Raw genomic sequence first — 20984 nt, 5'->3', positions numbered from 1 at the left:
CTCCCATTGTGGAAGATAAAAGTAAGGCTATACAGGTGAAGTGTGGGATTCAAAATAATTATCCATAGACAGTTAGATTTGAAAACAGAGTCCCTCTGTGGAAAATATTTCTTAAATCTTCCACAGAGGTATGGCATATTTCAAAGAGCCCATTCACAAAAAAAGTGCGAGCAAAGGTTCCTATTTAGGAACTTGTATCATAATTATGTTGGTATTGTAATGTATATTTAACGCCACAGAATTCGCCAGCTACCAGTGGCGGATGCTGGTCACCATGATATTTAAGATTTGTATGCCATTTTTGTACTTTCACTATTTTCGTCCAAGTGTAGCCCCTCCCCCAAGTCGCCTTGCCCCCCCTATCCCCTTTGCCTCCCCTCCATTTTAGCCATTTTGAATACAGTAGAAACAAAGATATATTTATGAGAGAATTTTTGTTTCCCCATCCCTACAGTCACCCTATTTATGCACCTGCTATATTGAGGTTAATAAAGGAATGCATATTTCCGAAGAAAAATCACGAGACTTTAACTTCTTTTTCACAACCATAATATTACACACCTTCCCCTTTTAAAAATTAACAATAACACTTCTTAGAAGGTCATTTCCACACAGGAAATGCAGCCAAAGGAAACATAATCCATATCTGAAGTTAAACTTATGGTCAAGTAGGCATATTGTTATATCATTTTTCCATCCATCTACAAACCTTCTAAACACTCGCGGCGTTATTCAGCGTTAAGTCAGGACGGTCTGCAGGTCGTATGACATGGATATATGGCATCAGGATAGGTTAGTTAAGAAAGCAGGAATATCAATAACACTAATAATTGAAAAATTGTTCACATAATTCAGAGGTTTTTCACTGAAAGAGGTTATAGGATATTGAGGCAGCATTCGTATATTAGAAATTAAGACGATTGTTTATTTTTAATGCATTGTTTCCATTTTTGCAGCAATACGGGATTACTTTTACTGTCGTGTGTATGCAATGCACGCACACCATGGTTATTGAACTGCCCGGAGTCCTTTTCCAATACGACGCAAAACTTGATAACATAGTGTCAATTCTTGTTACTCGGTGTGGAAAAGTTCGTGCATTTGTTTACTTTCGAAACAACAGGTTGACACACGCCTGGCATTTGAGATAAGAATATAATGCGTTACCAATTTTTTGTTTTTGATGCTTATTTTTCTGTCAGACAACGATTTTTTGGGTTTCAGACAACAATATATTACTTATTCGTTTCTTACCTTCTTTCCCATTTAATTTTCTTATTTGTATCTATTTCAAATATTATTTGTTTCTTAATTTATGATATGTTCTTCTTATAGAAAAAAATGGATTTGCTTAAAAAGTTTCCTTTTTCAGAATCTTGGTTTAGCAGTGGCGTAGCTTGCGATACCATCAACGGCGTCTTTATTCAGCGTACTGTTTACAATCCTCCGATGGGGTGGTCAAGTGTCATCAGATGGCGGGGGTATATTTTTGTATCCTGCCCACCATCTACGATGATCTGCTGCCACTAGGTCACCCATCAGGTAGTCATGTGACTGGAGAATTGTAAACGTTACGCTGACTGAAGACGCCGTGATGATGTCGCAAGCTACATTGCTGCTATATACAGCAAAACCAAGATTCTGAAAAAATGGAAACTTTTTACGAAAATGTCAAACATGCACAGTTCAATATCAGTTTACATGCGGGATCATTATGCAAAATGCATAATATTTAGGCTCATATTTGTCTCCGAAAGTTGATTGAATTACTATTTTATTTCGACTTAATGTGTCTGCAGATTCTCGTTAGCATATTTGAACCAGTTATTGATCATTTCATATACATATTAAATTTGACAGACAACATTCCTTATTTGTATGGAGGCACTAAGTTTGTTTCTTCTAAGAAAAATTACGCAAGCAGTATAATACAAAAATATAAACATTCATAGTCATAAAGTGCATAATTAATTCACAAAAGGTACCAAAGTTTCTTAGGAAGCAGCCGGTCGGCTAAATCTCACAGACTATTTCAATCAATGTAGTCTGCTATAGCTCAAACAACACGTTTTGCAAATATTTTATTGTCTTGCTTACATGCTAACTTTCTGAAATTATGTTTTTACTTAGACTTTTCTGTCTATTCATTTCATATTATAGTTAGGTGAAAAAGTTCAATTTGGTGACCACTCTCTGGCTAGTAAGGTTGGACGATTGATTCGACTTCTATGGACCATTTAGAAAAACAATAGCCACCATGTCCCTCGCGAAAATCCCGGCATTTTTCGCTAGAGGCCAAAATCCAAAATGGCCGCCGCCACCATTTTGAAAATTTAAGTTTTGAACCAGAGCACCTATAATCATGCACAAAGACACTTTTTCGGATATGTCGAGTACAAGGATTCCGATTCTGACATTAGTTTGACATTACGGCATCATTTTCACCCAGAAATCCAAGATGGTGGCCGGCACCATCTTGAAAAATTTAGTTTTGAACAAGAGGACCTAAAATCGTGTACAAAGACACTTTTTTGGATAAGTCGACCACAAGGATTTCAAATTAGACATTACTTTGACATTACGAACTCATATTTACCCAGAAATCCAAGATGGTGGCCGCCGGCGCCATCTTAAAAAAATAAGTTTTGAACCAGATTACTGCGATATGCTAAGGTTAAAAATGCCGGGATTTTCGCGAGGGACATGGTGGCTATTTTTTTTCTAAATGGTCCATAGAAGTCGAATCAATCGTCAAACTTTACTAGCCAGAGAGTGGTCACCAAATTGAACTTTTTCACCTAACTATTAGTAGGTCAATTTAGCAACTCTTTATTTAGAAATTCTCATTTATTAGGTTAATAGTTCTTCATTTTCTCACCTGTAAAGCGCATAATAAAACTAATGTAATTGTAACCTGTTCGAAACGTTATCTGACTTTTTAACACCACAACGAACGAAGGGCTGTTCCCTAATTTTCATGATGTTTACGTTCGTGTCAAAATAACTTGACTTACTTCTTGACTTAGCTGCACAGGACGCTGTGTCCCCTTGCCCCCTGCCGAGTAAACCTCCTCCGTTCAGTTCTGTACGCTGCTTGTGTCTTAAATTCGCTTCTTGTGGGGTAATTCCAAGGTCTCCCTGAATTTAGTCCTTCTATCTGATTGGTGGACGACCTGGTGATCTTTTTTTGCTGAAGCCATTTATGTAGGCTTGGTGGGGAAGCCGATGTTGACGTATCCTGAAGATATTCCCAGCCCATTTCAAACGTCTCCGTCAAATAACATTGTTGATGGAGCTACATGCTGAGACTCTGTCTAATGGGGAGAGAAACTCCAAGCATTGCCCTAAGGCATCGCATATCAAAAACATCCAGTCTGTGTCGATTGAGTGCACGTAACACCCAGGATTCTGACCCATAGATGGCAACAGGAAGGTTGAGCGACTGGTAGATCCTGACTTTTAGAGATCTGGTGATGTCATGTTTAGACCAGATGGCATTATTCAATCTACCAAATGCCCAGGCTACCAACTTTGTGCGACGTTTAATATCCTCTTCTACTAAGGGCACACTACTACCCATAAAGACAAAGTTAGTTACTTTGTCAATGGGAATTTGGTTCAGCAGGATATTTCTATATTCTATATTTCTCAAAATCCATATCCATGAGTGGGGTGTCATCTGCATACTCGATGCTGTTAATGCACATGTCACCCATCTGCACACCAGAGCCTAGATTTTGGATGTCCTTCATGACAAACTCCAAAATAAACAGTTTGCAAAATGCGTTTGGTCAAAATGGGCTATTCCATTTAAAATCCACACTCCGCCTGTGGAAGATTTAGCTGACGTCTTCCACAGAGGGAGTATGAGTTTCGAATAGAATAGGCAGTTGGGTAACTTCCATTTGAAATACTCACTCCAGTTGTGGAAGATATAAGTGAAGCCATAATGCAGGGGGAGTATGGGTTTCAAAATGATTATCCCATACAAATTACATTTGAAAAACATACTCCACCTGTGAAAGATATTTCCAAAATCTTCCACAGGGAGAGTGTGGATTTCAACTGGAATAGCCCAATGCTCGAATCAACATCTTGTTTTCCAACAACTGTAAAATCAAAAAGGAATCAATGGCTATTTTGGAGAGTCGAGTAAACATGCAGTTGCACAAAATCAATTAAAATCAAAACAACATGAACATTGATAAAAGTCACATGTTTCGCCACTTTCTTAGAGAATAAACGATAGGAATTTTTTTTTGCCTATCCTCTACATGTGATAGACGACAGGCAGGTCCAATATTTTGAGTAGTGGATGCCGGCGCAGCCGGTATCCACTACGATAAAAATATTGGACCTGCCTGTCGTCTATCATAGGTAGAGGATAGGCAAAATAAAAATTCCTATCGTTTATTCTCATTCTTAGTCAGTTAAATATTATTTTAATAACTGTAAACAAATTTTTAAAGCAAAAACTAAGCTACCGTCATAAAAACTCCCTCATTATAAAATGAACGAAACTTGTTTACAACTTCACGTATTCTGTTGCGCGTATTGCTAGCGCATTGGCGTATTCCGCACTAGTCTACGCATCCAGCGAGATACATACGCGCACCTCTACACGCGAGTTACGCATTATCAAGACGCATGATGACGTGGGGTCGTCTACGGCCTGATAGACAGCACCCGAAATCATGCGATTGTCCAATCAGAAATGTGTCTACGAACTAGACCACTCCCACTGACTAAGAATTTACAGTAATTGACAGAACGCCTTTCAGAATTTTGTGGCAATCGTGTGATTTCTTTGAATCACCAATGGAATAGCCCATAAGATCTCCTGATCTTACATTACTGAATTTCTTCTTGTGTGGCTATCTGAAATCAAAGGTTTTCTTGTAGCCTTGATGAGCTCCAGAGACGCATAATGGCACAAGTTGACATTCTCAGGCAGAACAGACCTCTCATTAGACGTGGTGTGAAAACCCTATTGAGGAGAGCTGAAATCTGCATACAGAGGAACGATGCCATGTGGAAGACTAAATCCATATCCATGAGTGTGGTGTCATCTGCATATTCGATGTTGTCATGATGCCATGTGGAAGACTGAGACTGTCAAGTACTGTAAAGAATGTGGCGAAACACGGGATTTTCATGGTGTCTTGATTGTATGCAACTGCATATTACTGGGCTTACCAAAACAGCCACTGGGTCCTTATGAATTGTCATACGCCGTTGATTTTATAGGGATTTTTTTTACTAAATACCTCATATTTTTTATTCTAGTGGCATTTTTCAAACTTTTCTTTATTTTGATACGCCCTTAGGAATGAGAATTGCTGCTTTTGCACATTGATTACATCATAAAATTAAGTATTACTCTTAATGTACTGCCACATAGTATGCGTTGTATATTGTTAGAATGAGTTTTCAAACTTTTGTAGACTGAATGTTATCTCATTATTTTTGCATTTAGAAAGGCTTTGCCCTAGTTTCAGTCGGCAAAAGATTAACAAATAATGAAAATCAACCCTTTGGACTGAATATTTAATCGGAAAAGATTTGCCACTAACTTCAATCACTAAAATATTAAAAATCGCTCCGTTTGATTGATTAAAAAGATTAAAATTCAAATCATTCAGTCGAAAACGATTTGTCCCTAACTGCGATCAGCAACAGATTGAAAAATCAATATAAGAGAGTAGCCTATCAAGTTCCAAGTGGTTTGCTATTATGACCTTTTCAAATCAAGATCGGAAATGTTCGGAAAACCGCGCTATTTATTCAGTAAGCTAGGGGGGTTTTGTACCCAAACTGGCGGACAAGAAATGTCATGAATTACGACACCCTTTTGCGCGAAAATACAGCTTATTAAGCCAATGTGAACATGGGGTCATCGCGAGAAATATTTCCTAGCATATTGAGCTAACACCTCAGCTACTTAGTTTTTCACGATAAGATACTAATGGAAAGATATGGACAAATGTCCGTAATTTGTCCGTGTTTTACCACCACACGCTTGATTGCACGTTGAGTATACTTAGCAAAAGTACCTCTCTCGTCCCGAAATTGACCATCGAAAGTTCATCGTATACAATATAGTTATGATGCCTGCTACACATTGGAACTTTGCACTGTACATGATGCTGAAGAGGTACTTTTATGCGCTCGCATTAGTTGCCCATTTTGCATTTTTTGCATGTTCGTTTGTTTGCTCCTTTGTTTGTTTGTTTACGGTCTTTGCCTAGAATGGATGTGACTTTGTAAATATCTTGATAATATATTATGTAATTTAGAATAGCGCATATTTGCCTGACAAGTACTTTAACCTATCTTTAAACTATTGTTATTTCATTATGTGATCGCTCCAAGGTAAACGCATTCATGTCCACCTACCTTTGAATGAACCGAAACCTAAATGAGATGAGATGGTTTCTAAATAAAGCAGTACACCTTAAAAAAAAGGTTAAATCGGTTCTCTTTATTGAATCTCAATGTTTAAAAGTTACTCGGCCGGCGAACTCCATCTTTTATTAACGTGAAGGAAGTAGAACTAAGGTCGGGAAACATTACTCTGTCTATACATCATGATGGCTTTTACTACAAATGTTTGCTTTTCTTGGTGGTCTGGATGATAAAGATTACTACTGCTCCTTCATCTATGCATGCACCATTATAGCGTTTTTTAATGATATTCCATTATGATGAGGATGATGTTGATGAGGATGCTGATGATGATGATGATGATTCGTTTCTTTGCGAAAGCTGCTGGTTATTAAATTGCAATTCATTCCTTTGCATCTTAAGTCCAGATAAAAGGCTACCGTATTTGCATCATGCAAGTAGGTCTAAGTTGAAATGGGTGGTATAACACTGCCATTTTACTGGCTCTGGTCTGAATTAAGGCGTCTGATTATACAGCAGAGTTCCAAGTGAGATATGTCAACTTACGTATGCATAGGGAAAGCCTTCCGTCTTATATTACGTGTAATCATATGATCAAGCCCGACTTTTTATTTAAATTGTGGTACCAATTCAGTAGAGACGTTTTCCTTTTTGTTGAAAGTAGAATCTATAAATCCTCGTGTTAATTCTCTGCGATGTTTTGGCGATGCATGGTGTTGAATTCATGTATGGGTATTTGATTTTTGGTGGCATCAGGGGAATTCTACGGAAAGAACTCTCAAATGCTAACAGGAAGAGAAGACGTCATTTCTCTTTAAAACAATGTGTTTCAGCTGCACAATGGTACAATCAGATCAACGTGTTTGTTTTCAAATGAGACGATTGCTAGAAATAAATATAAATATATAGCATGTACGTTCAAACGTGATATGCAGCTCGCGCAAATTATCTACCGTGCATATATCGGATTAAAATATACTTAAGCACTTGCAGTTAGCTTTGTATGGTTCAAAAAGTTGGAAAAGTAGATTTTTGTTACAATTTTATGAATAATGTAGGTATTTGCAATTCGTCAGTGACGTTTCTCCAACTAAACTTAGTCCGACGAGGACCTGTTTTTCCTCAGTTACCAACTATAATCAGACTCTGATCGCTCAAAAAAGATTAACCACGAAATCCACTAACTAAATTTTGGGCGGCGCTGGACACTGGACTTTCACGGTTCGTCTTTCTTGCGTCATGTGAGATAGTGATCATGGTCTGAGCTGAGTATAGATGAGTTGACCTCAATGTTTATCAACAAAGGCAAGGGATTGGTACATCGATATGCTTGAGCGAACAGCATACAACTACTACACTGTTCAACAGCCTTATTGTGATGTGGCGGGAGTAAAAATACGGGGCCTGAACAAAATATGATGCGCGCGCATACTGACAGGCAAAAAAACAATAGAAATTGTGATGATGCGGGCGCATACTGCCAGGCAATGACGTCAGAAGACAACTCATCTATAGTCTGGTAACTAAGAGAAAAAGGCCCTACTCAGCGGACTAACTAAACTAGTGGTTATTCAGAGAGTCCAATCTGAAAAAACATTGGTATAGTGAAGAACGTGAGTAATACTACTTTTCAATGGAATTGTACGAAAAGAAAGTTATCCGCAGTTATTGTGTACATTTCTAATGAATTTCAAAGATTAAATATTACCTTGTGATTGGGACATCTAGACATATTGTATTCAATATGATGGTGGTGTGAAATGTCACCACGTTTTTACAGCTTAAAGCTAATTTGAAATCAATTTGAAATAGGCTTAGAATGTTCCAATATGCCTTCGTAGATTGTCTAGTTACTGTGGAAAGAACTTTTGAAACGTTAGTGTATTCAAAGGATGCTTATACAGATCACTATCTGTTATTCGATTCACACCACTCTCTGATCCATAAACTGGATGTGATACCCACTTAGAGCGAGCACTATTTCGTACAGCATAAACGTTAAACAAAAGTAACAGGAACACCTTTATTAAATCCTGAACATTTACGGATATCGCGACTTGCGATTTGGATCGGGGGCACATCATAAATTTTGGTGGGTGTGTTCCCCTGGAATTTGGAGGTGGTTGGTCTTTGGCAGCTGACGGCATGCCGGTAAATGGGGGTCTTTTGGAGCTCCGAACAGTCAAAGTTTCTTGGCTTTCTGGTTGAAAATCGCCTGAAAAAAAAACAAAAAATGTGCAGAATGAACAATTTAAGGTTATACTAAACTTTGCAATGATCGATCAAGAATGAGACTGCATGTAGCCCCCTTTAAAATTATCTATTTCTGGAAATAAATATCGTAGAGAGAAAACGCAAACTACGTCTAAAAGCTGAAAGTGTAAGGGTTATTATTATGCTTGAATTTTCAAACTTGGCTCAAAAAGAAATGTACTTTTCAAACATTTCAATTTTTTTTCAATATCCGGAGCATCAAGATTTTTGGGAACACGGCCATAATTTCTCAGTGGAAGTGGCGATTTTGTTGGGAACTACGACGCACATTACAAACAAGTCAATAAAAGAATGTGCATATTCATTCTTGATATTGCTTGTCTCGATTTGTTTTAGTAAGCTTACATGTTTGCCGAATTTGAAGTAAAATGGCCTCCACTTGTATGTCGTTTTGTAACCAGTAATAACAATTCCGTGCACGATTTCATAGACAAAATTCTGACCTACATTATTTCTATAAACCCTCTTCTATATGCAGGTGCTATTTAAATTTTTATTTCGATAGCAGAAAATTGAGATATTTGCTATTTTTCCGACTCGCTGCTGTCAAATTGTCTAGTTTCGCGATAAAAGATACAGCGAAATCAATTTTTTTTAGAACCATTTCACCTCGTTTCGGCTTGTGCTTTGAAGTACAAACTTCAAAATTGATATAGTGATTCTATATTTCAAGCTGCGTCATACTGTGTTTTTCTTACCTCTGATTGTCGCTGCTCAAGGCCAAAATTCGAAATTTTTGGACAAAAGTGACACTCTCATTTTTTTTAAACACGCTGTTTACGTATACGACGGGCTCTATTTGCCCGATAAAGTGGTGTTGCCGAGTTTGGATTTTAAAATATTTAGGTATTTTCTAGCTTAAAATCTAGCGCCAATGAACCTGGTGCATGGGAGGGAAAATGTTGGGGGGGGGTAGTAGTTAGGGCGCGAAAAAATATATGCACATTTTCATGCTTGCTGCGCTTGCAACAGGTAGATATTTAGAAATCCATTTAAGGTATGGGTATGAAAATTGGGGATCCCAAAAAATTGGCATATAGGCCTAGGCCTATGCAAAGGGGTGGGGCATTTTCGGCAGGCCAAGGGGGAGGGGCCACAAAAATTTGGCAGTCCAGGGGGGTGCGGACAAGTGATTTTTGGCTGGCCGAGACGGGAGGCAAGCGATTTTTAGCGAGTCGCTTGGAAATTTTGGCTTATAATTAGTAGGCTAATACCGGTACTGATTGCACAGCCTTTTGATTTCGAGAACGGGGCCGGGGGAGGGAATAAATTTTGGCATGTCGAAAGGGAGGAAGAATGACTTTACCTAGCACACATTAAAGGGGCATTTCGTGATCCACAACCTCATACAACCCCATAGGCCTACGTCCTTAAGATTTTTATACCACTCATCCCGCTCTGGCCACATGTTTAGGAATTTTCACGCAGATCAATTCGTTAAGCAATGGAAAATATTGCCAAATTTGAATTTCGTTTTAAAAGCCTACTCCCCATTAAAAAAAAACACTAATTTTGGGGGGATTAAAAAAAAGTTCTGTAAAATGAAACAAAAGGCTGCCTCAATCTTAATTATTCATTTAAGGCCAGGCCTTCATTTCTGAAAATAGCGGGAGCTCAGTTAGTCCCTGTACTCAGGAGCTTGACAAGGAGCTCAATTATATAATATCAATATTAAACCATAGGAGCAGCTCAATAAATGCCATTGGTAAAATTATTAGGCCTACGATATTTTATTTGACTGTGATCCGTTTTAATAGGCTATATACACTGTATATACCTTTAAAATTTCTAAAATTGGTGGAATTGAACAAGCTCTAAATTTCTCATACGTCCAGCATAACCAAGGGCAACTGGGGTGGGTGGGAAAGCCCCTAGCTATGGCCATACCCGTAGTGGCGGAACCAGAATTTTTTTTCGCGGGGCATGGGGAAGTGAATTTGAGACGGGGGCACTTGGAAATCATTGCACTAAATTGCCGCAAAAAGTGGAAAATTACATAATTGTGGGGATTTTGCCTAAAAACTGGGTGGGAAAGAAAAAATATTGGGGGAAATACTGCCCCCTAGCGGCGCCACTGCATATCCATCCATGATGCTAGAATGACGGAAGTTCTGGCGCTGAAATTCAATTTCAATATCACGAGTTTTTATCAGGGATTTTACCAAGGGAAGGCGATAGGTGTAGGATTTTGCTGATATACCAGGCAACCCGAGAAAGGAACTGAGGTGTGGCTAAATAAGGAGTGTTCATTATAAATATTTGCCATTATCATACTTTCGACGCCGAGAGCATAATTATTTGAAGCGTACATCGTGTCAGTCACATGGTCACATATTTTCTGTTGAAAAAGAAACGCACATGTCTCTGATTAGCTCGGGGATTCAGCTACTGCGCGCTGCGTGCTGGCCTGTTGTTGTCCCGGGTTGTTGTCGAGTGGAAATGGAAAATTTATGAATGAACTTCCGCAACTTTGCAACATCATCACGCAGCGGCGTAGCTGGGATTTTTTCCAGGAGGGGCAAGACTGTAGGCCCTATGGGGCGGGGCCCAAATCCACCAAATTTCCCACTGGGGGCGGGGGCCCAAATAGACAATTTTTGCCAGGCTTATTGATAATAATCGTATATGGTAGGCCTATTGAGCTGTATTGCATATCGTTTGGATTCCCCATCTCTCTGCCCCTCCTCTCACCCTCTCTTTTTTTCCTCTTTTTTTCCTTGCACTAGGGGCGGGGGCCCAAATAGGCAATTTTGCAATTGCCCCCCGGCAGCTACGCTACTGTCATCACGGTACCGGTAGACATACGCGGTAGCCTACAACTACAAGAAAGGTTTACAGACAAATATAGGTCTAGTAGGCCTATCAAAATGTTATATTTTTATATTTTCTGGTGGACTCGCGGAGAATATCATGTCATGGAGGTCCCGGCGCTGGGTTGGGGGGGGTCTCAAGGCATTTTGGTATGTCTACCCATGCTTGATTCCGGGAGGTTTTTAGCAGGCCCGACCATTTTTTTTTATAAAAACACCTCGGGGCGGGTCTCTTCAAAACATTTGTACCGCGGGGATCAAAGTCACCCACATTTGGCCTAATTTGACGCTTTTTTATTGGGCACTTTTGCCAAAATGCGCCCAAAAGTTGGTCTTCGCTGTAAACCCACCCATCATAGTCGTTGAAAAGGTAGGCCTACCCCAAAACTGTGGCACATCCACGAACCCGAGGGAGAGACCTCCGCGGGTAAAAACACACCTCTAGCGGGACCAGATTTATAATTTAAAATAGGCCTACATTTTGGAAGCCAGTCATCACGACAAAACGGGCCATGGTAGTGTTAATGGTATTAACACTTTGATTTTAGGCTTAAATGATGAGTGTAGGCCTATAAATTGCAAATTTGCACACACCCCGGGGGAACCTTCTCAAGTTGGTTTGGGTAAGGATGTGAGGCTGTGACTCCGAAAAACTACGGTACGATTTTAAACCAAATTTGAATAAAACAGACCCAAAATTGTATCAACTTTTGGACTGAAAGTTTTCGCAAATTTTTACTTTTTCGAGAAAATCATTGAAAAATACCCTTCTTAAACCTAATTTTCAAGACACCGAGGGTCAATAAAATCATGGCTAAAAATACAACAGAGTCTAAACTAAATGGCTGAAAATGCACCCCAAATCTGCCGCACATCACGACACCGTATTTCACCTTATAGATTTTGAAAATTGTCGCAATAAAATAGGCCCGAACTTATCCCAAATTATCCCCGAAAAAATATTTTTTGCAGGTGAGGTTGGAGTCTTATTATTTTTATTCTCAGAGAGGATAGGGGTTGATATTTTTAGCAGGGTACAGTTTGTCTTGTTTTTGTTTTGTTTTTGACGTTGAAGTTCCAGATTCTTTTTTCATATATTATTATTCATTTATTATTTATACCCTGTACGTGGGGAAAAAGACACACGACAGCTACAGAGAAGCCACGAAAAAACTCCTGTGAAGTGCATGAAAATGACCCGAAAATGTGCAAACCGAAACACCCGAACAGGAAGATAAAATAAAAAAACAAAACCAAAACCCAGGAAATTTCTTTGTCCCCACCAAAATATATTATGAACACTCCCTTATGAAGTCTGCCCTCTTCCGGCTATTCTGGTAGTAGGCGTTGACAATTACCTTACGCGATTACCATATTTTTGAAGCATGTTTGAACCCGATTTGTTCTCTATTCACATTTTTAACGTTGCAAGTAACATTTCAAGACCTCTATTTGTGACAGGTATTTAATTATCTTGCTAGAGATGTTCCTAAAGTTGAAATTCAATATTTCGGATCGCAAAGATCGAGAGATATAAAGTTGCTGAATATCAGTTTAACACCATGGATCATATGGGCGTCGTATATGAACGATTATGATAGCTAAGCAAAATGGCTGGGATACAGGTTGTATAAATACTACATGAATATTCATGAACTATACAGATTCCATTCTTCTCTAATAATAAAGATGTCAATCACTCTCCTAGACGACAGTTGCTTGGCGCTTGTAAACAAATCGAATAATAGTGCTTGACAAGAGCTAAAAAATAGGCTAAAAACACATTTTCACACATTTTTTTCGGATTTTTTTATTTCACATGATAAGTAGACATATTTTCTTACGTATAAGGTAATAATATATTTTTTCTGGAGGTAAAGCCCTTCAACACTTTGTTTAACCTTAAGGGTATTTTCATTGATTTTCATGCTGAACTATAAAAATCAAGGGTCTTTCGGAGCTTTATTTTTGTCAAACTTAGAAGGTCTTTCGGATCTGCGAAATTAAAAAAGGCGTCTTTCCGGGGGAACATACCCATATGATCATTTGTGTTGAGTGCCCCATTCCTCCGGGATTTTGGTCTCTCTCCACTTCTTGTGAATCGCAAAGAATCTTCACACAGAATATAGGGAAGGTTTTACGATATTATTTGGCAATGTGTTTTAATATTCTGCTATTAAGACGATATCTATTTTCAGCTGAGATACTTAACCCTTCTTTACGCCAAAGGATCAGTCCGTCTGAAGATTTTGGGCAAATATACCTAATTGTAGGTACATTTATCAGATTTACCCCTGTGGACCATGTAACTTGGCCCAACGCAAATTATCAGATTTTGGTTTTGAAATTTTTCACAATAAAAATAAAAACATTGCATTAGTTGCATGGGTATCTTCTTTGCCTATTTTGTTTCATTTGCATTAGTGGGCTTAATGGTATGAATAAATCTCCATCTGAATGAAATAAGCATGTCCTCTAGACCTAATTTTGTAGTTGTTTTGGGGGGAAATATGTATCTTCAATACGATAGGTCAACAAATGATGGACGACTTTTCCTCCTAGCTACATACACTTTAAGTACATATCATTAGATTTATAAAAGTTAACTTCGAGGTTATTCGGTCGCGAATTTCAAGAAATCAAAATTATTTGATATCAGAAGAACATTCCTCGTATTCAGAATGCAATTCAATTGGACGTGTCTGATGTGCTCTCATGTTCCACAAAAATACTGTGCATTTGTTGATATCCCATCCTTAAGCCTATCTTTAAACTACTAGTTTATTTCATTATGTAATCACTTGAACGTAAATGCACTCATGTCCAGTCAGCCGCATTTGAAATAACCTAAATGAGTTGAGATGGTTTCAAAATAAATCAGTACGCCTTAACAAAAGGTTAAATCGGTTCTCTTTATTCAATTTCAATGTTTAAACGTTACTCGGCCGGCGAACCCCATCTTTTATTAACGTGAAGGAAGTAGAACTAAGGTTAGGAAACATTACTCTGTCTATACATCTTGATGGCTTTTACGGCAAATGTTTGCTTTTCCTGATGGTCTGGATGATAAAGATTACTACTGCTCCCTCATCTTCTACAGTGGATGCAAGCGCCATAATAGCGTTTGTAAGGATAATTCATTATGATGAGGATTGATGCTGATGGTGATGATGATGATGATGATGCTGATGATATTGATTATGATGATGATGATGATGATGACCATGATGCAGTCATGTCTACAGTAGAATTCACCACGACCTTTGCAGGACTTAAACCCCATTAAAAGCTATTAAACCAAAATAACACTCATTGAAAACAGCTCAACTATGTTACATCAGATCTTCTCTGGTTAAATCCACACACACATGTGTCTGTTATGAGCAATGAGCTGGTATTATAGTTTCAGTTGGGTGAACGATTATAAAGCAAACGCAAGGTAACAATTACTGTGTGGCCTTTGTTCACGAAATGAGACAATACTGTGCATATTGTTAACCACATTCTTGAAAATGAGAAACATAATGGCTGTGGGCCGTAACACGGTTTGGAAATCATTTCTTCGTATTTTTTGGTGTTATCTGTCGTTTACATATCCTTCCTAAAACACCAAAGTGCGAATATTTCCAAACACCTAAATTAGTTTTTTTTTTAAGACTTCTGCGACCACCATGTTTTCTAGAATTTCAGAAGAGTACTTTTAATATTGGCCGGTTATTTTTCTCAGAGCGACGTTAACTAGGCAATGTACTATTACCTATAACATACACTAAAACATCAAAGTGCGAATATTTCCAAACATCTAAATTAGCTAAAAATTTAGGACATGTTACAAAACTATATTTTCTAGAATTTTAGAAGAGTACTTTTAATATTGGCCGGTTATTTTTCACACAGCGACGTTAACTAGGCAATTACCCATACTTCTAACACACGCTATTTGTAGAGGTTACGCGTCGATGGTAAGAGCACTGTGTATTGAGTATAGGAAAACGGACAGTAACTGCAGTATGCAATGACGATGATAACGATGATGATAATTATGATGTTGGTGGTGGTGTTGGTGGTGGTAGTGGTGTTGGTGGTGTTGGTGGTGGTGGTGGTGGTGGTGGTGGTGGTGGTGGTGGTGGTGGTGGTGGTGGTGGTGGTGGTGGTGATGGTGATGCTGATGCTGATGATGATGATGATAATGATGATGATGATGATGATGATGATGATGATGATGATGATGATGATGATGATGATGATATATTTTATTTTTAAATACCAAGTTTATTATATAGTTTATTCATTTCTTTGCTAATGCTGCCGGTTATCAAATCGCAATTCATTACTTTGCAATCTTGAGGGAGTCCAGATAAAATGCTACCCTATTTGCATCATGAAAGTGGGTCTAAGCTGAAAAGGGTGGTATAACACTACCATTTTACTGCATCTGGTCTAATTTAGGCGTCTGATTATACTTCAAATAACAGCAAAGTTCCAAGTGAGATCTGTCAACTTACGTATGCATAGGGAAAGCCTTCCGTCTTATATTACGTGTAATCATATGATCAAACCCGACCTTTTATTTAAATTGTGGTACCAATTCAGTAGAGAGGTTTTCCTTTTTGTTGAAAGTAGAATCTATAAATCCTCGTGTTAATTCTATGAGATGTTTTGGCGATGCATGGTGTTGAATTTATGTATGGGTATTTGATTTTTGGTAGCGTCTGGCAACTCCCAACGGAAAGAACAAACTCTCAAGTGCAAACCATAAGACCAAACGTCATTTCTCATTAAAACAATGTATTTCAGCTGCACAATGGTATTATCAGATTTCAAATGAGGCGGTTGCTTGAAATAAATATAATGTCTGGTACGTTTTGCTAAATTCCCCGGTGTTATGTCTTGCTTTGTATTTTAAAATAACATGCAGATCGCGCAAGTTATTTGCCATGTATTTAATTAATGTTGGATTAAATTATACTAACGTCTATGAAGTTAGATTGTATGGTTCAACAAAGGGTGCAACTCTAAGAGTCCAATCTGAAAGTAATACAGCCAATATTAACGTGATTAATACTTTATTTCTTTTCTGTTTTTGAATTGTACAAAAAGTAATTCGCAGTTATTATGCAGGTTCCACAACTTGTTTAAAGATTAGCAATGAGCATTATTAGCCTTTTGGTTTGGATGTCCAGACGCAATGGCTGCATGCAATATGATTATAGTGAAATGTCACCACAAGCTTATCAGAGATCAACTTGAAGGCAGGCAAAACTGTGGTTCGAGAACCGCCTTGCTTGATATACACTGTACATAAATTCGCCTCGCACCATTAGAGGCCGTCAGCCTTTCGCCATCTTGTGGGTACAAATGATCTGTGTGTTCATGCGTCGGACACTACGCGCAGGGCGCAGCTTACCACGCAGCTGTTATCGCGCTTCAACGCGGTGATTTTGCTGTTCACGCATGGAGATCGAACGACCATCACAGCGTGTACCCACAAGATGGCGGCATATGACGTCACGCTGACGGCCTCTATGCCCTAAAATAGGAACTAATTTGCTAGAGGTTGGCTTCGAACTAATGTCAGTGTAGCACCAGCGCGCTAGAGACCAGTCCGTCACATGATTGATAAGTAGCCATAGCTATAAAAAAAATGTTGATAATTGCGTGTTTCTGCATACAGAAAACTCGACAATACACGGTCCTCTATAACATGCACATTGCACAATACATATACCGATTTTGACTTCAGTCTGACTTCAGTCTAAATTCAAAACATATTTTGGTGTATACAAAATTAAATTAAATAAATTCTAAATCATTATGTACAGTTTATCTTCATACATATGATGCTTTAGTTCTTACATAAAAATATTTCAATGAAAACCCTCCCACTCGGCTATTTCAAAAAAGGTAACACTTTTAGAAACACTTGACTTTGGTGTATGCCGCTGTGCAATGAAAAGAATTAGTATTTTAGAAACGTCAGTATATTAAAAGGACAGTTACACAAATAGGAATCTGTTATTCAAAAGAAAGAAAGAAAGAAAGAAAAAGAAAGAAAGAAAGAAAGAAAGAAAGAAAGAAAGAAAGAAAGAAAGAAAGAAAGAAAAAAGAAAGAAAGAAAGAAAGAAAGAAAGAAAGAAAGAAAGAAAGAAAGAAAGAAAGAAAAAGAAAGAAAGAAAAAAAAATAGATCGTGGATGTTAAAACAAACTAACGTTTTAATAGCACTCAGTTTGTTATGAAACCAAACAACAGTATTTTCTTGAAGAGCTAAATTATTAGTAAACACGAATAAGTATAATTCATAAATAAAAACATTTCGACTGTCTTGTTATTGAAGATCAATTATCAAAGTTGACAGGTTTTTGTAAATTACCGATAATGGATTTCTAAATCAAGTCAAATATATTTCCGCTCTCTTGTATATGTCTTAAGTGGCGTATTTACCACAATAAAATCAATTTAACACTTCTGCGCATTATTAATCGATAACCATATTGTTTATGAGTAAAATAATAATGCATTTCTTGATCATATTTTTATTAAGACACGTATACATTAATGTATGCCTGGATACTTGTTTCAATCATTCTAATTATATCAATTGATTCTCTCGTTTTTTTCTACAGATCAAAACACAGAGAACGAGTTAGTGCTAACGTGGAATGATCCTAAATACGTCGAATTTCAAGAAATCAGCTTACCACAGTACACAATGCTTGTAGATCATGTAAAATATGGCAACTGTGTGGATCGTGTGTCCCATATTGGTAAGCCATTAAGCTAAATATTGTTACGCTGTCTAATGGTTATATACCACTAATTAGAGCTGGGCACTGCTTGAAAAAGAAGAGGCACTACTTTCTTGCATGGCATCTGAAAAAGGTGCTTAAAAGAATATCAAGTTATATTGCCGTAGAAATATGTTTGAAATATGTCTGCAACTCAATTAAATGCATCCAAAATAAATATAAATTGCATCTAATCTCATGTTATAACTAAATTGGCCTCAAAAAGAAACTTATAATTTTTCACAAGGTCATATTTTAAAATCCTATCCATAAAAATGAACAAAAATTGCACACAGGATTACTTCAATACATGCCATGCAACATCTTCCTGGACCACATTCACAGCGCAACAGATTTCTTTGTCTGGGTTCCAATTATTCGCCTGTGAATGTGATCCCGGAAGCTGTTCCGTGTCAGTGCATTTTACTGTTGTGTCAGTTGTCACACCAGAGCGTTAATTGGCCAACATCCATCCCTGCTCCCCTATTGCAATTTGATTAGGACAAAATCCTCATCATTTCTATATTACAGTCTCCCAAAATTGAAAAATAGGGGTGGGGAAGGCGAGAGTGTATGTTGAATGTGCATTTGCAACTATAATACAAATATAATGTGGAAACATCACACATTTAGCTCCGATAGCGTGCTTTTAGCGCTGGTGTGGCAACGAATTTCCGCCAGGGTTAGTCTTAATACGCTATGTATCTGTTGTTGTTTTACATTACTTCTGTAAGTCCAAGGCCAATGCTGGGCTTTCTGGCCTTTCGACCATCTTCTTTATAATTATCTTTGCATTATTTTATGTTTTATTGTATGGTTTCAATATAGTTTTTTAATGGAAATTTATTCATACATTTATTCATTCATTCTCTTTTTCAGGGAACTATTCTTGCATATTCTTCCATTTTTGGTTAGAAAGAGAACTGACTTTTTACGTGTTACAAACATATATCCCAACCAGTCTTCTGGTCTTCATATCATGGGTTTCATTTTGGATAGAGATTGGACAAGCGCCTGCCAGATGCTCACTAGGGGTAACAACAATCCTTACAATGACGACAACAACAGTTGGCTATGGGTCATCGGCTGGACTACCCAAAGTATCATATACAAAGGTATAATATAGGCCTATATTCGCTGTCGTAGTGCACGTTAGATACCATTGGTTACAGCTCCAAGCCTGGGCTCATACACCTGTTCCGAATTTTGATATGCCATAGGTTTTGTGTTGTGATCATTTCGATCAGTAGTTCGTAACAAAGAAAGCGTGATCCAGTTGACCTAGCAACGGTCATATTCTAACGTGCACTACGATAGCGAATACTAAATGCATAAAACAATAATGTAAACTGCTCCAAAAAAGAAACTTACCAGGTAAGAAATTTGTCTGTCAAATTCAAACGACAAATTGTGTTACACTAAATGGGATATGAGTGGAAGCAGTGTTAATTGACGCGAATTTTTACACCTCATTTGTTGCAAACGGATGAGTATTTTTGAAGTTATGCTTATTTAACCGAACCTATCCACTGGAATGAAAGTTGCACTCATACCACTTGAGATGGTTGGCAGTATACAGGTGTAATCAGTGCTCTCCTCTTCTTCTTTGCATGACTAACTTTCCTTTCATGTGTCTGTTTGTGTGAATTCATTGGGGCGGACCTGCAACTTTCAAATTTGATAGTAGGCTTGTTCAAATGAGCATAACTTCAAAAGTTTTGATCTGTTTGCGACAAATGAGGTGTCAAACTCCGCGTAAATGTACACCGCTTCCACTCATATGCTATTCAGTATAATACGATTTGTCGTTTGAACTTGACAGACGAATTTCTTACCTGGTAAGTTACTTTTTAGGACCAGTTTACCTACTAGTTTTGAGTGGTCATAACATGTTGTGCAAATAATCAACAGCAATGAGAATTTATTATACCAACGCTTGGAGAATTTTGTGAGTTAGCACCAATATGATACCACGCTTGTGTAAAAAAGAGAGTGAAATTAGTGATTTAAAGTGTAATTTGGTGCAATTCGAAAAGTTAAAAATTCAAAAAGGTTACGCGTTGTGAAATTGAAAAGCCTAATGAAGTTAATAAGAATCCGCCTTGATAGTCGTATTTTATACATGGTTGACATTAAATTCAAACATACACTTTTACACAGTTAAAATGATGTAATATTTCAAATCGCACCAAATTTTATTCAATTGTATACATTTTGTGATCATTCCGATTTCGTTTAACAAAAGTGTGAATTTTGCATATTTTTTTAAACTCAAAGTCACAAATGGTGATTTTCTTTTTTTGATGTGTTCATATTCATCATCACCAGTCGGCTGCGGAGCTTTCTCCAACTGTAACGATCTTGGGCTAGCGAAGCAATTTTTTTTGGCTGCAGCATCCCTTTAGTATCTCCCAAGAGGTGTTGGGCATACTGCAATTCCAATGTACGCGGTCGTCCAGGTTTCCTCTTCCCGTGTGGTGGAATATATTATAAGGGCATATACATTCACAGGCTCTGGCAGCCAGTGGGGTGGTGTTGGTCAGATTGTAGATTGTTTCATTTGAAATCCGATCAACACGCATGATGTTTAACAAGACTCTGTATCAAGATGTGACAAAGGCTTTGATCTTGTTTCCCATGCATGTCCTTAGTGATTACCCATGACTCGCACCCGTACAGAAATACATGTTGTCTCAAACCGCTCAAACA

The 20984-nt window shown here is 37.8% G+C and overlaps 1 protein-coding gene across 2 annotated transcripts in view; it reads left to right on the top strand.

Annotated features, from left to right (window-relative positions):
* Positions 1 to 20984, top strand: part of LOC140146268 (glycine receptor subunit alpha-4-like) — a 364389-nt gene that overhangs the window by 334468 nt on the left and 8937 nt on the right. For both annotated transcript variants that reach the window (XM_072168051.1, XM_072168050.1), the window contains exons 7-8: positions 18114 to 18254; positions 19155 to 19390. In XM_072168051.1, the coding sequence (XP_072024152.1) occupies positions 18114 to 18254; positions 19155 to 19390 (377 nt within the window). The remainder of the gene's footprint in view (positions 1 to 18113; positions 18255 to 19154; positions 19391 to 20984) is intronic.

This window comes from Amphiura filiformis, chromosome 2 (assembly GCF_039555335.1).
Source record: "Amphiura filiformis chromosome 2, Afil_fr2py, whole genome shotgun sequence".
In the NCBI taxonomy this organism is placed as follows: Eukaryota; Metazoa; Echinodermata; class Ophiuroidea; order Amphilepidida; family Amphiuridae; genus Amphiura; species Amphiura filiformis.
Note: the sequence above shows the minus strand (reverse complement) of the source record. Positions and strands in the feature narration are given on the sequence as shown.